Genomic DNA, 18,517 nt, shown 5'->3' on the forward strand with positions numbered 1-18,517 from the left:
TTTTATCATCATAAAAGAGCCTTGGTGGAGCAGTGGGCTAATGCCTCCTTAAGTAACACCAGCTGCCTGCAATTAGTGCAGGTTCGCATCCCACCAGGCTCAAGGTTGACTCAGCCTTCCATCCTTCCGAGGTAGGTAAAATGAGGACCCAGATTGTTGGGGGCAATAAGCTGACTTTGTAATAATGCCGCTTGGGGTGTGTGTGAAAGCCCTAACAAGCAGGCATATACATAGAATGAAGGCTACTGCTAAGCTTGTAAGCCGCCCTGAGTCTTCGGAGAAGGGCGGGATATAAATGTAATAAAAATAAATAAATAAATGTATGTACTGCAGCCCGCCATCTGTCTGTCTGTCTCTCTCATATACCTACACCTGTGGTTCCCAAAAGGTGATGCATTGAGACAAGAATGAAGGCTTTGCCTCATCCATTCTGGACTGTAATAGAAAAGCAAATACTGTATATGATTAATAGACTATACTGCATATTAAAACAGAATCGAGGCATTAGATATTTTATGAGAAGTTTATTGTAGAATGAGCATTGTATAAAGGTTCCATTTATTTTTGTTTCAAAAGTCACGAACCAATAAAAGAAACTTTTAGTCTAAGAACAAATAAAATTTCCACTTAACATAATCCAAGTTATTTTAACAATTCTTAAGGGTACCATATGAATGTTTAAAACATTGAATATATAATGTATATTTATTTACAATTGTTTTAATTGTTAATGTCTATCTAGTAATCTTTTATTTACTTCTTATAATATTGTCAGGATTATAATAAAAGGAAGAAGACATGTATATTCTTTAAAAGAATAACTGTGAGATTTGTTATAAGAATACAAATGTTTTGATAGGCAAAAATAAGCACAAAATTGTTATACTATTTCAGACATGCCATTTCATGTTTAATATCATCATCACAGATTCAGCATAAACCATCTATATTGTTTTTCTTAAAGGATCTTCAAATTGGAATGCTTTTTTATTGCAACTAACAGCTTGGAACATAATACCATTATTTATAAAGCTTTCATAACACAGGTAAATTTGACATTTAAACATAATTCTCTCTCAAGTACTTTGTAATAGTTTGAAAATGTACTATGAGGAGATTTGCTTTTAAAAGATTGACATTCATGTGCAGTTTTAAAAATTGTTTTTTTTATTTTTAATATCCATTTGAAAAGGATTTGTCATACTGTTAAGACCAGCACTACCAATAAAAGATATCAATCCCAGCAATGTATGTTCTATGGGTAAATAAATGAAAAAATCAATTACAAGAATAAAACATGTTAATAAGCAAAATTAAACACAAAGTTATTATTCTTGTATTTCAGACATATTTCAAAGATATCAGAATAGATTCCAAATTAATAATCTATACAGTTAATTCAATTTGTTGTTAAAATAGAATTGCACTTGGTTATATATTGCAGTTAATAGCACAGGAGGCGATTCTATTATACGTAAAGCTTTTCAAAGCTCATTTTCCAGTTGGAGGGATTTCAGGTGAAGATTTCCAATGTGACTGGTAATCACATGCCATTTACAGATGAGATTTGTCCTTTCCAGAAGCTTGTGTATAAGTATGAATTTGATCCTAGAAACAATGTAATTAAAAATAGAAAAAATAGCTTGTTTTCATATAAAATTCATAACTAATTTTAGTTGTACTCATGCTTCTTTAACTCCATTTTTGAGAAATGAATAATGAAATACTAACAGATTCCTTTCTTTATTGCTCATTGGTACTTTCTTTGCTAACTACCTGTACTATCATACAACCACAGGGATTCTGACAGTTGCTTTTAATTCCACTGGAATAGAACTTTGTTTAACCTACTTAGTTCAATTTAGAATCCAGATATTGTATAGATAGTCCTCAACTTCTGACTGATTGCTTAACTAACATTCAAAGTCACAATGGAGTAAAGTATATAACTCTTTCCTAATGTTACAACTGCTACATGATCCCTATGGTCATGAGATCACATTTCGGGGCTTGGCAACCAGACTTGCTACAGTGTGTCACACGCTCATGTGAATACGTTTTGTGTGGTTTTTTTTGCCATTTTCTAATAAAAACTGACAAAAATGCCCATTGGATAAGGTGGATTCAGACTTATAACTTTGTGATTCTTTAAAGAACCCATGATTCTCTTAATAACCATCATAAAAAAATCATAACATTAAATCCTGTCACGTGGTGACTCAACATATGACCACAATGATTGTTGATTGAAATTCTAAGCTCAGTTGTTCAAGATCCTCTCACTCCTCCTCTGAGCCTCTCTACAGCCATTTATGCTATCTATGTCTTAATGCATTTTCAACTGCTCAATCTCTACTTTTGACAGTAATCTGAACTGATGATGTTTTCTTACCTTTCTTATCCCTTTAGCATTGTGTCTATCCAGATGGGCTTGAATGCCTGCACCATAATCAGGATGAACATCCATAAAGTTTTTCACCTAGATTGACAAAAGAAATTGAGATCATTTGTCACTTTTTCTAATACCTGTTCTGATGAGGGCAAGTCAATTGCTTTTGGCAGAGATCTGAAATTTCAGCACATCTGGACTGTACCTATTTCAACTACTGGTAATAGCAGAAGTACTATTTTTAATATATCACATACCGTGTTTCCCCAAAAGTAAGGCCTACCCCGAAAATAAAGCCTAGCTTGATTTTTGGGGTTGGACCTAATATAAGCCCTACCTCAAAAATAAGCCCTAGTTTTGGGGTGGGGGTGTGGAGCTGCCCCATGCTCCCTGCACCCAGGCCTCTCCTTGCCGGCCCACTTCTTCTGCGGCATCTTCTGAAGCCAGGCCTGCATTTCTCAGTCACAGGCTTTTCCAGAAGGCCACTTCAGCTGAGAACCGAGTTATGGATTCAATGCAGAGTTTTTACATATTGGAGATACAATTTTGTGTAAGTTTTTGATCCAACAATTAGAATATTCATTAATCAATCACATTTATATAGTTGTCCATCTCGCATAGGGACTCTGGGAGGATGACATAGTAAAACAGTACAAATATATATAAAAAAACACAATTGCTATGCAACCACAAAATAAAAAACAAAATGGTAAAAAAGCAGGCAAGATAATGTATTCCACTTAAACCTCATATAATCATCTTGAAGGCTCCCATTCTATCATGGGATGCTCAGGTCAATTGACAAAAGGATGTTTTAAGGATTCCTCAGAGGTTCAGTAGGGTTTGGACCAATCTTACCAGGCAGGAATGATGTTCTACAGGGCAAGGGCCATTAATCCCACTTTAAACTACAATTAGCCTGAACTATCTAGATCTGATCAGGTTTCTCTTTTGTGGCAAGATGGAGCACAGCACTAAACAAATCACATGACAGAGGTCTTGTGCTACGTATGCTACTGTATAACTGATATTTTTCATATAATCTTATTCATCACATTGTAAATAAGTACTGTACTTCTTTACAATGTGATGATAAAATTATATGAAAGAACCTGAGACTTTCCATTCTTAATTTATGTGGCTTTGACCATATATATATATTCTCATACTATATACATCATACAACTGAGGATAATTACACATTTTTTATTAACTAATATTATCATAGCAAATAGAGCTTAAAGTTTACACTGTATATTAACATATGGTAGGGTTGTAGAGCAATTCAGATTCAAAAGGCAGCATATGATTTGGAGGGCATGTGGTTTTGCACAAACACCTTGAAACCAAAAGTCTTTATCTAGAATTGTGTGCCAGAAGATGTGTGAGACCAAGAAAAGACACAGCTGCTTTATAAAAGATGATATATGTGTATCTCTGCATGCTCCAAAGCCAATGATGCTCTTCAAACCAGAATATCTGTACAGCTTGAGATGTATCATGTTATTACTTACAGCTTTCTTCTGGATGAAAATCTGAGCGTCCTTAAGATGGCCAGCAATATTCTCGCAAAGTCTCATGCGCTCTTCTTCATTCAGTACTTTGACAAAGAAGTCCCGTACCTTTCAATAAATAGTGAAAGCAAACATTACAGATATACCTTCTGCTGCCCAATAAAATTTTTCTATGATTCCAATTTCATTAACAGTATCAACTCAGCTATTAAATAAATTGCAATAAACTGATGGCTATTTATGATTATCACGGAGTGCTCTCTGCTGTTTAGAATGTGAAAAGTTCTGCCTTCTTTGTGGGATTGTTCTTGCATCTCAGTGTCATGCGATTGTGATTTGTGATATTGTGTGCTGGTTTCTGGTCAAAAACCCATTTGAAAAAAATGAGTTCACTTAACAGCTGTAGATTCATTTAATGGCCATGGTGATTTCCTTAATGACTGCCACAAAAAATGTTGTAAAATCAGGTCCACTGATGAGAGTGCCTCGATTTACAATGATAAATCCAGTCCCACTTGTGTTCATAAGTCAAGGACTACCTCTAAATATATTTTTTATAAAAGTGGGGGATATTTTTGAAAGATTTGCAGTATAAAGAATTAGCACTTTATAGTAATTCTGGCCAAACCAGGAAAATAGTGGACTGACTCCAAGATTCTGAATAATCTCACTTTTATACATGGATCCACTTGTGGAGAAAATCAAGTAACAAAAGTTGAGAGCAAACAGGAAACCAAAATTTAATTACTTGAGAATAGAATTATATCAAGCAAGCGCTCTCAACTTTTCGTTTTAAATTAGGTGCTTGGGAGACATACAAAGAGAATGTTGATGATAAATTTACCTTGCTTAGAAAGAGACAGAAAAAGAAAAAGTGTGCTTACAGAGACATTTCATTTCCAAAATAAAATAACAGGGCATTTCTAATTTATTTACTTGAGAGACGTTATCCTCAACTGAACTATTAAAGCGCTGTATATCGCCTGAAGTGGTTGTACAGCTCTCCTTCAAAACGGACTGATCCTCAGGGCCAGTAAAGCTATTTGGGTAATAGTTTGGGGCACCACCTGGGGGGAGAAATGCAATATATTAGGAGCAAGGCAGAAGCTGCAAAGAATGCAAGAGTTATCAACTCCAAAAGCGTATCACTAGATCTTATAGCCAAAAATTTGTTTTAGCAAGCTAATGGCATTTTTACAATGCCTGCATTCCTTCATACTAACTCTATTCTTAGCTGGTTCCAATTCCCAAAACAAACAAAAACTATACTGCTCAAAAAAATAAACACTTAAACAACACAATGTACCGTATTTAATAGTAGGATGTCTTATCTTGTGTTCCCTTTAATTTTTTGAGCAGTATATTTAGGGCCTGTTATTATCTTGATAATGTTAGTAAAAAAAGGCTTGAAGGTGAAATTACTGTGTGAGCTTGGCTGCTGGGCATATTGAATGAGGCTTCGCACAACATCCAAATCTAAACATTTTTACATATCCATGTAATAAAAATGAAGAAATAGTTGCTTTAAGTTGTAGTGTCAATGTAAATGAAGAAAAAGCACCTGCGAAGGTTAGTTTAAATTGCTGCCACAACCTAGCTCCCAAATCTTATTCAGATTTACCCTGGTTATCAGATATGCACATAAATCCATCTCTCTGGTAGTTAGCTACTCTAGCTCGGTATGGACAATTTACAGGAATCTGAAGGTAGTTGGGTCCCAGGCGGTGTCTGTGGGTATCTGGATATGAGAAAAGACGACCCTAGAAAAATATATTACAGGGTTAAAAGTGAGGAAGTAGACAGCCTTTTCCTTTTCAATGCTTTCTGCCCTGCCTGTGTCATCACTGCTTTTTTGAGAGACTATTGCTTGTCCTATCCTACACGAGGGGGAAAAAATCTTGATTTCAAAGGACCCAAGAACATGGCTCAGAAAGCAAACCTGTATAATCAGATCAAAGGCATCTCTTCAGTATAGCAGAAAGAGGCCACACAATTACGAGGATGTTTTTGATGCTATCATCAGTGCCCCTCCAACTCTTTCTTTTTAAAATACTTTATAAGCTGACAGGCCCAGAGACCCTGTGACTGAAGCAGTCACCTCTACTCACTTAACTCTAGCTTTCACAGGATGTTTTCAATGGTTTCACATATTAATCATATGTGTGTGTGTATATTATATATATATGGGACGCAGTGGCTCAGTGGGTTAGGACGCTGAGCTTGTCGATCAAAAGGTCGGCAGTTTGGCGGGTCGAATCCCGAGTGCCGCGTAACAGAGTGAGCACCTGTTACTCGTCCCAGCTTCTGCCAACCTAATACCAAACAGATTGATGTTAACATGTTTTCATTTTTGTAAAAGTGATCTTATTTAAAGACTGAGTTTCCTAGTCTCACAATTAAATGATTAGGGGGAAAAATCAATTCTGGTTACCTGTAACATTTTATCCGGGCTAGGTTCAATCCCTGGGGGCATGTTGCTTGGGTCAAAAGCCATTTGTTCCACTTCAGCAAAATAATTGACAGGATTTCGGTTTAAGACAACTTTTCCCACAGGAATGAGAGGATAATCTTTGTGAGGCCAAACCTGAAAAATATAACCAGGATATCTTACTACATTCAGCTTGGACTTGCAAGAAATGTACCTTTTCTATTCTACACTGTATGGTGGAGAAAAGGTCACAAAAATATACTCACCTTTGTTAGATCAAAAGGATTAAATGGAAACTTCTCAGCTTGCTCAAATGTCATAACTTGAATATAGAAAGTCCAAGAGGGGAAGTTTCCATTAGCAATTGCATTGTAAAGATCACGCAGGCCATAATCCGGATCTTCGGAAGCCAATCTTTCTGCATCTTTGACAGGGAGGTTTTTAATTCCTTGATCAGTCTAAAAATATTGAAAAGCAATCAGAATGTTAATTAGTAACTTTCTATCTATAATTATTAATGTAGAAATAGTTAATCTTATCCTTAACCCTAACCTAGTAACAGTAATCTGCATTAAAAGAGTTTAAAAATCTACTAAAAGAGGATGTTTATAAAACTGCTATACAAGAAACAAATCAAGGTCCAAAGATATATTGTTAAATTACATGTAGAAAAGACAGTATTATGGGTGGAAGGAGTAAAAATTTCCATATACAAAGGGAGACATAAGCCTGTTGCTAAAAATATTATTATTTAGAAATAGGAATGGATATGAATGTAATTGGCTTTGCCTAGCAATTAAAAGCATGGCCAGTACAGATTGAAAGGAAAAAAGATACATGGAATCATAAGGAGCAGTCAGGGAGAGACTTTTGATGGTTCAACATTGAGCAGGAAATGATAACAATAGACCATAATTACCTTTACATGGAATTTGCAGTATACTGCATTGCCATAAGCATTGATTAGCTTAAAAGTATGTGACCCATAGCCATTCATGTGACGATGCCCGTCTGGAATGCCACGATCGCTGAACAGGAATGATACCTACATGAGCCAAAACAAAGTACATAGCCATCTTTAATGAGAGCACAGAGGCCGGATTCCTGTCTCTTTCCGCAGAAAGGTATATTCCAACTGTATTTAATACTTCATGCATATTCCCATTGAGCCCTACCCAATATCTAGAATGTCATATTGCAGTTTCATGACATTCATTCGAAAAACAAGAATAATTAATGCTCCTTGTAGAGAATGCCTTGCTTCTTTTCAGCACATTCACAAGAAAAACAGTGTCTGCATCAGTTAGCAACATATTAAGGGAAGAAACAATCATGCATTCTGTTAAGTAAAAGTTACATAGAGAAGGCAATGTGGGGTAGTGATTGAGTCACCAGGCTAGAAATCAGGAGAACATGAGTTCTAGACCTGGCGTTAGAATCATAGCAAGCTGGATGACCTTGGGCTAATCAATCTCTCTCAGCACTAGGAAGGAGGCAATGGCAAACTACTTCCCATAAAAACTGCAGAGATTTGTCCATGTAGTTGCTCAAATCCAAATATGACTTGAAAGCAGAAAACAACTGCCTAATGTGTAATCAGCCCAGGTTCGAATCTCGGAAGGGTATGGCTGACTGATGAAAACTAATAAGTTTGAAATGCATATCAGTCTCCCTTAATTCTTTGTTAGCAATTTAAAATTTACACAAATATGAGCTGTCACCGGTGTGACTACTGCCTGTCGATGGCCTTCAGGATAGGCTGACACAGGAGATAAAGATTTGTCCCATGTTTGGGGCCTAGCAAGGTAATCTAATAGTTAACAAGCATTTATCATATATATATATATATATGAAATACTGAGCTTCACAAAGCCAATTTATTTCTAGTAATATTTGTCTTTAATTCCTAAATTTTAAGTTTAATTATTTGTTGCACACAATTCAGAGACATCCTAAGAAAGACATTCTAAGGTACATCTTCAATTGATATACCTCTCTCTCCCTCCCTCCCTCCTTCCCTCTCTAATATGCATTTATGAATCACACACACACACACACACAGAGAGAGAGAGAGAGAGAGAGAGAGAGAGAGAGAGAGAGGTGTGTGTGTATCACCTTACTCTTGAGGAGCATTATATGGCAATTTTTTTATAAAAATCAATTGAAGATACCTCTTCAGTGATGGTATTTATAAAATAAATAACCATTCAAGAACAAGATCAACAGTATTTTTAATACTGTCTGTTACTCTATTTCTTAGAAGAAACCATTGTTTTAATTTCTGTAATTACTATCTTAGAACACTGCTGATTTTATGGTGATGATTTTATTTGAAAAAATTATATTACCTTTGCATTTATACTGTTCCCTTAGTAAATTGTTGGAGGAAAAAGCAACACAATAAGTAAGTAATACATCTACTGTACAACTGAAGCACAATTTCTTAGAATGTCTCTGAATTGTGTGCAACTAATAATTAAACTTAAAATTTAGGAATTAATCAAAGAAAATATTACTAATATCTTCCCAAGTTTATTTTCCAGCCCAGAAATAAATGAACTGGAATTGGCTTTGTGAAGCTCAGTATTTCAACTATGTTGCTGAGCAGTGATAAATTGTCATAATTAAACATTCTTCCAGTATAATCATAGCCACACAATGGTAACACAGATTTTGCAAACCTTTCCATGGGGAAATTTTGCAGTTTCTTTTACATTTGAGCAAACTTTGAAAGAAATCTAACTTTTGGAATGGCTTTTTCAAAATATGTCTTAAGTTGGGCTAGCAAGATTTTTTTAAAAAAAAAAAATCTTTTTAGCTGCTCTTCTGTATGTTATGACATTTTTATTGCTTTTGTTTTTTGCAAATACAAAGTATTAACAGAAACATAAAAATACATGTTTAATTTATGGCTTTATAAATACTGTACACACATTTCTAGCTCTATATTTTATTGGCAAAGACAAACAAATTAATTCCTAGGCATTACCCTATTTTTCTTCCCTTCCCTTCATGTTTGCGAGAGTGGTATTAGAACAAGAAAGGGCTGAGAGCAGCTTTGATTATTTTGACTTTTATTTAAAAAATATAAAGGTGCCATGGAAACTAAACCCAATTTTCTTCTTTCCTGATAACTTTTTCTATAATGTGATATGTAGTTTAATGTAGCAGAATAACAATAATCAAGTCTTTAATTTGTATCTTCAATCTCTGCCATTTCCTCTGAACTAAAGATGAAGGACACAGGGTCTAAAAGAAACAGACTACAAGTAATTAAAAGGGGATAAAATCTTACCTGGTGCATAGACTCAGGGCGAAGACTCCAGAAGTCCCATACCATGTCTGCATCTTTCAGATGGGTCTGTGGATTCCTCTTTTGACTATGAACGAAAGATGGAAACTAACAGAGTACAAAAAAGAAAGAATTAAAATGTTACACATTTATATTAGAATTAAATATATTGCAGATTTCCTGTGCGGGTTCCGAGCTTGTTTTTAAAATACGCATTTATGAATCATAAAACCAATCTCTTTGAATTTATTGTGCCAACAACTAAATTTTCAGGCTGAAAATAAAACAAACAAATTGTTATGTATAATCATTAAGACTGTAATGATGAAGACTGGCACATTTTGATATTCATTTAAAATGAACATCAAAATTCAGATAGTTGGCAACTGATTCATATTTTATAGTAAGTTGGTTGCAATATTCCCTGGTGATTTGGTCATCCTTTGCAACTTTCTGACAAGCAGTGTCAATGGGGAAGCTAGATTCACTTAACAATCATGTTACTAACTTAAACAACTGTAGTGATTCACTTAACAACTATGTCAAGGTTGCAAAATGTGGCAAAACTCACTTAACAACTGTTTCACTTAGCAACATAAATTTTGACCTCAATTGTGGTCATAAGTTGAGGATTACTTATAATGGCATACATTTTCCCCTTAAACTTGCATATTCAAGATAGACAAACTAGAACTGTCCCTTTATCTTATCACCATTATTGCTAAAAAACTGTGAAACACTTTTATCTCATTTTGAGACAGAAAACACCCAAAACTTTATAGGTTTCACTTTAAAATAAAGATTTCTTTCCCACCTCAATCTAGAAATTCTAGTTTAGTCTCACCAATGACTACAACACAGGCCTTTTAATAAGATTTATTGATTGACTGATTTATGCCCAGTGCAATAAAAAAACTGTAGACATTTACAATATGCCATCAAACGGCTATAGGTGTCCAGAAGGAACTATAATGGCAGATTCCAAAACAATGGCCACATTTAATATGCTCCAAGGCTTTTGACAGAAACCCGATTAAGAGCACATCTGTTCCAATTTACCAGCATTGCATCTCTAATGAAGAAGATGGGAGTGTTGTTCCCTACAAGATCCCAATTTCCATCTTCAGTGTAGAATTTCATTGCAAAGCCTCGAGGGTCACGCACTGTGTCAGCTGAGCCCGATTCTCCAGCTTAAAAAAATATATTCAAAAATCCCATGATTAAATCCTAGTCACATAGTTAATACCTTGACCAAATTTTTCTATGTATTTACATACTGCGGAATCAATTATAATCCATATAATTGATGCTTAAAAAAGAAATACAGAAACAGAATTGCACAGAAGTAATTTAAATTTCAGGGGGATAGCCGGAGGTTTGGATGAGATGACTTAGAGAAATGGAAAAATTACTGGAATATTATCTTTTAAATTTAAATAATGTACAAAATAAATGCACTGAGTGCATGTGGGGAAAACATATATGAACTACTGGTTAAATTAATCACATTTATTTCATTTCTGTAAATTTATTAGGGAGAGAGCGCTTACAAAATGTAATGCCAAATTAAAACAATTAGAAACATAGACAAGACAAAACAGCACAAAATAAACGTAACATTTAAAACAAGATGACAAATATTATTTTAAATTATACAAGTAGTCCTTAACTTACAACCATTCATTTAGCAGCCATGCAAAGTTACAACAGCATTTAAAAAGTGACTTACAACCAGTTTCACACTTATGTGACTTTTACACTATCTGTGATCAGAATTTGGGTGTTTGGCAATAACCATGTATTAAGGATGGTTATAGCATCCCAGGGTCATGTGATTGCCCTTTGTGATCTTCCCAGATGGCTTCTGATGGCCAAAGTCAATGGGGGTAATCTCGATTCGCTTAACGACTATATGATTCACTTGCCACAACAGATTTGCTTAAAAATCATGGCAAAGAACATTGGACAATTGGCCATGGCTCATTGAACAATTACCTTGTTTCGTAAGGGAAATTCTGGTACCAAATGTGTTCATAAGTCAAGGACTACCCATATGTCATTACTCTTTTTCAAATGCATGCAAAGATAAATATGCCTGTTTCTGCTATTCATAAAGCCTGCTCAAGAGTACACAGCTATTAACCCTAAGATTCTACTAAAAATTAGGAAAATATAAGGAATTAACATTTCATATTAAAATGTTATTTATTAAATGACTTATAAAAACAGCACATAAACGTCTAGTTTAATGAAGAGAAGGACGAGGAGGGACATGATAGCAGTGTTCCAATATCTCAGGGGCTGCCAAAAAGAGGAAGGACTCAAGCCATTCTCCAAAGCGCCCAAAGGCAGGACAAGAAGCAATGGATGGAAACTAATCAAGGAGAGAAGCAACCTAGAACTAAGAAGAAACTTCCTGACAGTTAAAACAATTAACCAGTGGAACAACCTACCTCCAGAAGCTGTGAATGCTCCAACACTGGAAGTTTTTAAGAAGAGACTAGACAGCCATTTGTCCAAAATGGTATAGGGTTTCCTGCCTGAGCAGGGGGTTGGACTAGATGACCTCCAAGGTCCCTTCCAACATCTTCATCATCATCATCATCATCATCATCATCATCATCATCATTATTACACACACACACACTGTTGACCCTGACTTAGGGGACAGTATCAGATGGCCCTGCTATCTCTGGGTCACTTGCAGAACCATGAATGCAAGGTCATAAAAGGACAGCAAAGGAAACACTTAATATCCTAACCCACCCAGGAACATATGGTGTCTTAGGGGAACACCCAAAAGGGAACATTTTTAGCTACTTCTTCTTTCTTCCTTCTTATCTACAGTGTGCCAGCCTTAAAGGCCGAAGTCTTTATCTTATGTGTGACAGCTTTGCTGGGTGAATTGCTTATGTAATCAAAGAAGGTATCAAAATAAGGCTTTTCTGATATTTGGATCTTTTTCTCTCTTTGAGAGAAGCCCGTCTTTTTCAGCTGAATACAAAGGTAAAGCTTGAAGGCAACTTCTGGTTTCCTGTATTTTTTATCAAGCAAAACCTCGGAACCTGCACAGCAACACACACATACACACATTCAATGAAACACCTTTATATATGAAGCAAATAAATAAGATACACTGAAAATCTACAAGATGCTTACCAACAGTTGAAAATCGAATAGCCATTGGCGTTCTTTTGCCTATGTGCTCAAATATCTTTGCTTTGCAGAATTTGGTGATATCGTGAGTCACTTCAAAAAAGCCAAATGCTCCTGAAAAATGAAAAGGGTTATAGTTTATTAAAATTTTAAAAAGATTGTTCCAAAGTTCATAGTTTTGGAAGGAATATCAATTACCGGTATGATAGATGAAGCAGAAGATAATGTTTTCATTATTAGCATAAAATGTGGGCATATAAGCTGCTGATAATTTTTTTGAAAATGCTGATGGTTACTATAAATACAGCAGTTCCTTTTAATGAAAAGAGTCTCTGATTCAACTAAGGATTTTGCTGACAAAAAGGAATCAACTTTGAATAGCAAATGGACAACATATTAATCAATCAATCAACTTTCATTGATTTTTCATTTTTTTCCTCCTCTCACACTTATATCAAGCGTACCAATTATTTTATCCTGAACCATTGCACACAAATGGACTGTCCAAATTGAGCAATGGTAATTTCTGAATATTTATGCATGTAGCTTTTCATTCTTTATTAGATTTGTATGGAGAAAAGGTGCATTAAATGTAAGAAAAAACCCCTAAATTAAACATTAAAACCTGACAGTGAAACTATGGCTACATTAATAAGTTCTGATTCATAACAGTGTTTCTGGAGTAATAAATGCAAAGTAATTTTTCTCTGGAGAATTCTTATTGGTGCATTTTTGTTTAAAAATTCTGAGAAAAATGTTATGAGTCAATTAAAAATTGACAAGTAAATAAGTGTTTGGTAAATATAACACAATTAAGCAAGGATTCAGTAGAATATATTTAGAAAAAAATGCACTGTGATAGAACAAAGTGAAAAAAGTTATAAAAAGAACTCTTTCTCAAACCTTAAAAAAACGTTAATCTGATTCTAATATTTCCTGCTTATTTTTGTTTACAAATTTAAGAGCCGTGCAATAAAGCAATTAAGCACAATTTTAACACTTCAGTTTTTTAAAGAAAAAAGTGTTATTAACTTGTATCAATTAGCTAAATAAATTCAGCAAATAAAAACAAGACAAAAGGTAACCATTTCAAATGTCTCACAAGTGGATAGATTATACAGTCATGGCCGAAATTGTTGGCACCCCAGAAAGTTTTCAAGAAAATCAAGTATTTCTCACAGAAAAGTATTGCAGGAACACATGTTTTGCTATACACAGGTTTATTCCCTTTGTGTGTATTGGAACACAAAAAAAAGGGAGGAAAAAAAGCAAATTGGACATAATGTCAAACAAAACTCCAAAAATGGGCCGGACAAAATTACTGGCACCCTTTCAAAATTGTGGGTAAACAAGATTGTTTCAAGCATGTGATGCTCCTTTAAACTCATCTGGGGCAAGTAACAGGTGTGGGCAATATAAAAATCACACCTGAAAGCAGATAAAAAGGAGAGAAGTTCACTTAGTCTTTGCATTGCGTGACTGTGTGTGCCACACTAAGCATGGACAACAGAAAGAGGAGAAGAGAACTGTCTGAGGACTTGAGAACCAAAATTGTGGACAAATATCAACAATCTCAAGGTTACAAGTCCATCTCCAGAGATCTAGATTTGCCTTTGTCCACAGTGCGCAACATTATCAAGAAGTTTGCAACCCATGGCACTGTAGCGAATCTCCCTGGTCGTGGACAGAAGAGAAAAATTGATGAAAGGTTGCAACGCAGGATAGTCCGGATGGTGGATAAGCAGCCCCAAACAAGTTCCAAAGGAATGCAAGCTGTCCTGCAGGCTCAGGGAGCATCAGTGTCAGCGCAACCTATCCATCGACATTTAAATGAAATGAAACGCTATGGCAGGAGACCCAGGAGGACCCCACTGCTGACAGAGACATAAAAAAGCAAGATTACAGTTTGCCAAAATGTACTTGAGTAAGCCAAAATCCTTCTGGGAAAACGTCTTGTGGACAGATGAGGCCAAGATAGAGCTTTTTGGTAAAGCACATCATTCTACTGTTTACCGAAAACGAAATGAGGCCTACAAAGAAAAGAACACAGTACGTACAGTGAAATGTGGTGGAGGTTCAATGATGTTTTTGGGTTGTTTTGCTGCCTCTGGCACTGGGTGCCTTGAATGTGTGCAAGGCATCATGAAATCTGAGGATTACCAAAGGATTTTGGGTTGCACTGTAGAGCCCAGTGTCAGAAAGCTGGGTTTGCGTCCAAGATCTTGGGTCTTCCAGCAGGACAATGACCCCAAACATATGTCAAAAAGCACCCAGAAATGGATGGCAAGAAAGCGCTGGAGAGTTCTGAAGCGGCCAGCAATGAGTCCAGATCTGAATCACATTGAACACCTGTGGAGAGATCTTAAAATTGCTGTTGGGAAAAGGCACCCTTCCAATAAGAGAGACCTGGAGCAGTTTGCAAAGGAAGAGTGGTCCAAAATTCCGGGTGAGAGGTGTAAGAAGCTTATTGATGGTTATAGGAAGCGACTGATTTCAGTTATTTTTTCCAAAGGGTGTGCAACCAAATATTAAGTTAAGGGTGCCAATAATTTTGTCCGGCCCATTTTTGGAGTTTTGTTTGACATTATGTCCAATTTGCTTTTTTCCCTCCCTTTTTTTGTTGTGTTCCAATACACACAAAGGGAATAAACCTGTGTATAGAAAAACATGTGTTCCTGCAATACTTTTCTGTGAGAAATACTTGATTTTCTGGAAAAATTTCTGGGGTGCCAACAATTTCGGCCATGACTGTAGATAATTCAAGCTCCTAATGAAGAAAATCAGTAGCAGAAATCAATGTTGCTATAAGGACTACCATTAACTCAACTGTACTGTACAAGCATCATAGAATAAAAATAAATTCCTGAATAGAACGATTAAACGTATACAAGACCCACAGTTTCAGCACTGTCAATCACAAAAACGTACCTACATTCTATAAGGGACACTGTAACATTACCCCACTAACAAGGCTAAAAAGAGACACAATGCAAATTCGAAAACTAACCGGCTCCTTTGGCATGGACAACTCTCTCAGGAATCCTCTCTCGGTCAAAGTGTGCCATCTCATCGGTGAAAACCACATCCTGAACCAGGAGTGGGCCTCGTGGACCAACAGTCAGGACATTCAGCTTGTCTCCCACTGGGATTCCTGCCCCTGTGGTTAAGGAATCACATTCCTAGATTCAAAACAAGAATCACAATTATAACAACAAAAGCATCTGTGCTGGACCAGTATATATTCAGCTGCTCCATTTTATATCTAGTTTAGGAATTAGGAACTGTGTTAGTGTATTCAGTATATACAGGGTTAATACAGCACCCTAGTGGCATTGTATGTAAGAACATGTAACATTTACAGGGTTAAACATTATTTCCTCAAGAGATGCCTTATGGGAATTGTAATCTGACTGTTTCACTCCGAAACAACATGGGGTAAATTTACCTTCAATCTTTTACATTGTCAGGATGGAAAGATGTGCCATGATGGAGGGTCTTATCAGCAAATGTAAGTCTCCCTAGGATGCTTGACCAATAAAAGTCTGTTTAACACCATTCTGCAGAGTTTATGCTATTTGGATCATTAATCATAAAGCATCTTAATTTGTGTTCCACGATAGTAAAAGATTGAATGTAAATTTACCCCATGTTGTTTCGGAGCTAAGAAGAGTCCTTGCATGCTGTCGTGTAGAGAAGTAGAACAAAGAAGCAAGAGCCCAGAAGTCCTGTCATAAAACTTTAAACTCCACCCACTTAACTAGGTAATTCACTAAGCAGTCAGATGCATGGGGAGGATTGAATGTCCAAACACAATTTTGGACCTTTAGGTATTTGTCAATTACTGGGTCATGACAAATGCCTTCATCAATCTGCAAGACCTTGCAGGTTCCTGCAAAGTTAGTTCCTTGGATGCTAAGACAAGTGAACAAGATGATTACTGCTATGCCAAATATGTGGGGTCTCCATTTGTAGGAGTGTTTAAGGTGGACTGGTTCTAGGAAACGGCTAGTGGGTGGTTTCTTTGTTTCCTTGTCCAGCGCCTGAGGTTGAACGTAGTGTTCTGGTCTCGGTGACATCAGGCTGTCTGAATGAGCCAATAACTCAGGACCCTTCAGCCATACTGAGTCTGCCAACTGTGATGCAAAAATGGACCACTTAGCTCAGTCTGCAGGGTTCTGATCTGTTGACACATGTTGCCACTGCTCAGGGCTTGGAGATCTTTCAATCTTTTCTACTCTATTGTTTGCATAGACGTAGAGGTGTCTGCTTTGGTTGTAGATGCAGTACAGCACCACCTTGCTGTCTGTGTAGAAGGTGGTGGATCGAAACTCAAGGTCTATCGTTTTCGATGTGGGGAGTTTTGTGGCCAGAACGGCACCACAGGGTTCTAACCTGGATACGGTGTAACTATGCAGAGGTGCTAGCTTTGTCTTTCCAATGACAAAACTGATGTTGCAGCTCTCCCCGCTGTAGCAATCCCAGCTTAATTTAATAGACATCTGATAAAATTTGCTTCCTGAAGCTACAGGGAAATGTTTATCTTAGACTTTTATTATATCATTATATGAATAAAGAGATTAACTATGCACTCAATAAAATTCCAAGTAACACTACACCAAAGGAAGAAAAGTGCAACATTTAAAAACATTCTCCTGGTTACATATATTTCCAGATTGAAATATTTAAGAAGTAAGCCAAATTGTTATATGACTCTGGATGGCTCACAATTAAAAACAGAAGAAAAAACAATAGAAACAACCAGAATTAAAAACAATAAAAAATAGTAGCCAAGTACATTTATACAATGGCTCACACAAGCCATTTAGCGGACTCATCCCTGATGTATCAGGACCCAGGATCAATAGCATAACCAGGATTACGGTTTTGCAAATGGCCGGAAGAGTTTGGACAAATGTAATTCCTAGAAGAGATGATGCTCTCAAGAACAGGTACCACAACAAAAAGAGGCGATTCTTTAAATCAAGCTATACTGACTCCAGAGAGGGGTTTTTTTTTCCTTTGATAGAAGTTTCTCTGAGTCAGCAAATGAATATAACCACAATTCTTAGAATCTCTGACAACTCTTTTCAAAGCTGTTTTATAATAAAGGTCTTCAGTAGATTTCTATGCCACAAGATTTAAGAAATTACACTTCTTACATCTATACCTTTGTAATATTTAGTATCTGTATCCAAAAAACAGTAACAGTACTTCAGATCCAACAATGGCTTCTTGTTCTATTGTTGGCAGCCCCATAGTAGAACCACATAGATCAGTGGTGGCGAATCTATGGCACGCGTGCCAGAGGCGTCACACAGAGCCCTCTCTGTGGGCACATGCGCCATTGCCCCAGCCCCGCCTTCCCCCGCGGCCCCCTCCAGAGGAGGGTCGCCCCTGGGCACGGCCCGCACAGAGCAGCACAGCCAAGGACATGGCAGCTGGGCAGCAGGAACAAGACTCCACCCTCGTGCCCCATTGTGCACAGATGATGCATGGCGTGAGCAAAGGGTGTGGCTGCCATGGCGCTGCAGGACCGCCTGAGCAATCTGCTGTGGCGGGCTGTGGAGGTGGTGGGTGGCCCTGCGGGTGGGTGAGGGGGGCAGGGATGGGGTGGGGCAGAATGGGGGTGGGTGGGGGGTTGCGCACTCAGTGTCTAAAAGGTTCACCATCACTGGCATAGATTCTTGCTTGCATAGGTGCTTTCAAGCTTCACTTAAGTTTAAAGGACATGGCAATAA

General features: G+C 36.8%; 1 protein-coding gene across 2 annotated transcripts in view; it reads right to left on the minus strand.

Annotated features, from left to right (window-relative positions):
• Window positions 1-515: 515 nt before the first annotated feature.
• Window positions 516-18,517, minus strand: part of LOC308676103 (catalase-like) — a 43,966-nt gene continuing 25,964 nt past the window's right edge. For both annotated transcript variants that reach the window (XM_081341831.1, XM_081341830.1), the window contains exons 2-13: window positions 15,787-15,958; window positions 12,783-12,893; window positions 10,683-10,813; window positions 9,627-9,731; window positions 7,251-7,376; window positions 6,598-6,789; window positions 6,335-6,487; window positions 5,525-5,663; window positions 4,840-4,970; window positions 3,904-4,011; window positions 2,393-2,479; window positions 516-1,608 (exon numbers count right to left, since the gene is read on the minus strand). In XM_081341831.1, the coding sequence (XP_081197957.1) occupies window positions 1,555-1,608; window positions 2,393-2,479; window positions 3,904-4,011; window positions 4,840-4,970; window positions 5,525-5,663; window positions 6,335-6,487; window positions 6,598-6,789; window positions 7,251-7,376; window positions 9,627-9,731; window positions 10,683-10,813; window positions 12,783-12,893; window positions 15,787-15,958 (1,509 nt within the window). In that variant the 3' untranslated portion in view covers window positions 516-1,554. The remainder of the gene's footprint in view (window positions 1,609-2,392; window positions 2,480-3,903; window positions 4,012-4,839; window positions 4,971-5,524; window positions 5,664-6,334; window positions 6,488-6,597; window positions 6,790-7,250; window positions 7,377-9,626; window positions 9,732-10,682; window positions 10,814-12,782; window positions 12,894-15,786; window positions 15,959-18,517) is intronic.

This window comes from Vipera berus (genome assembly GCF_964194415.1).
Source record: "Vipera berus genome assembly, chromosome: 1".
NCBI classification, from domain to species: Eukaryota; Metazoa; Chordata; class Lepidosauria; order Squamata; family Viperidae; genus Vipera; species Vipera berus.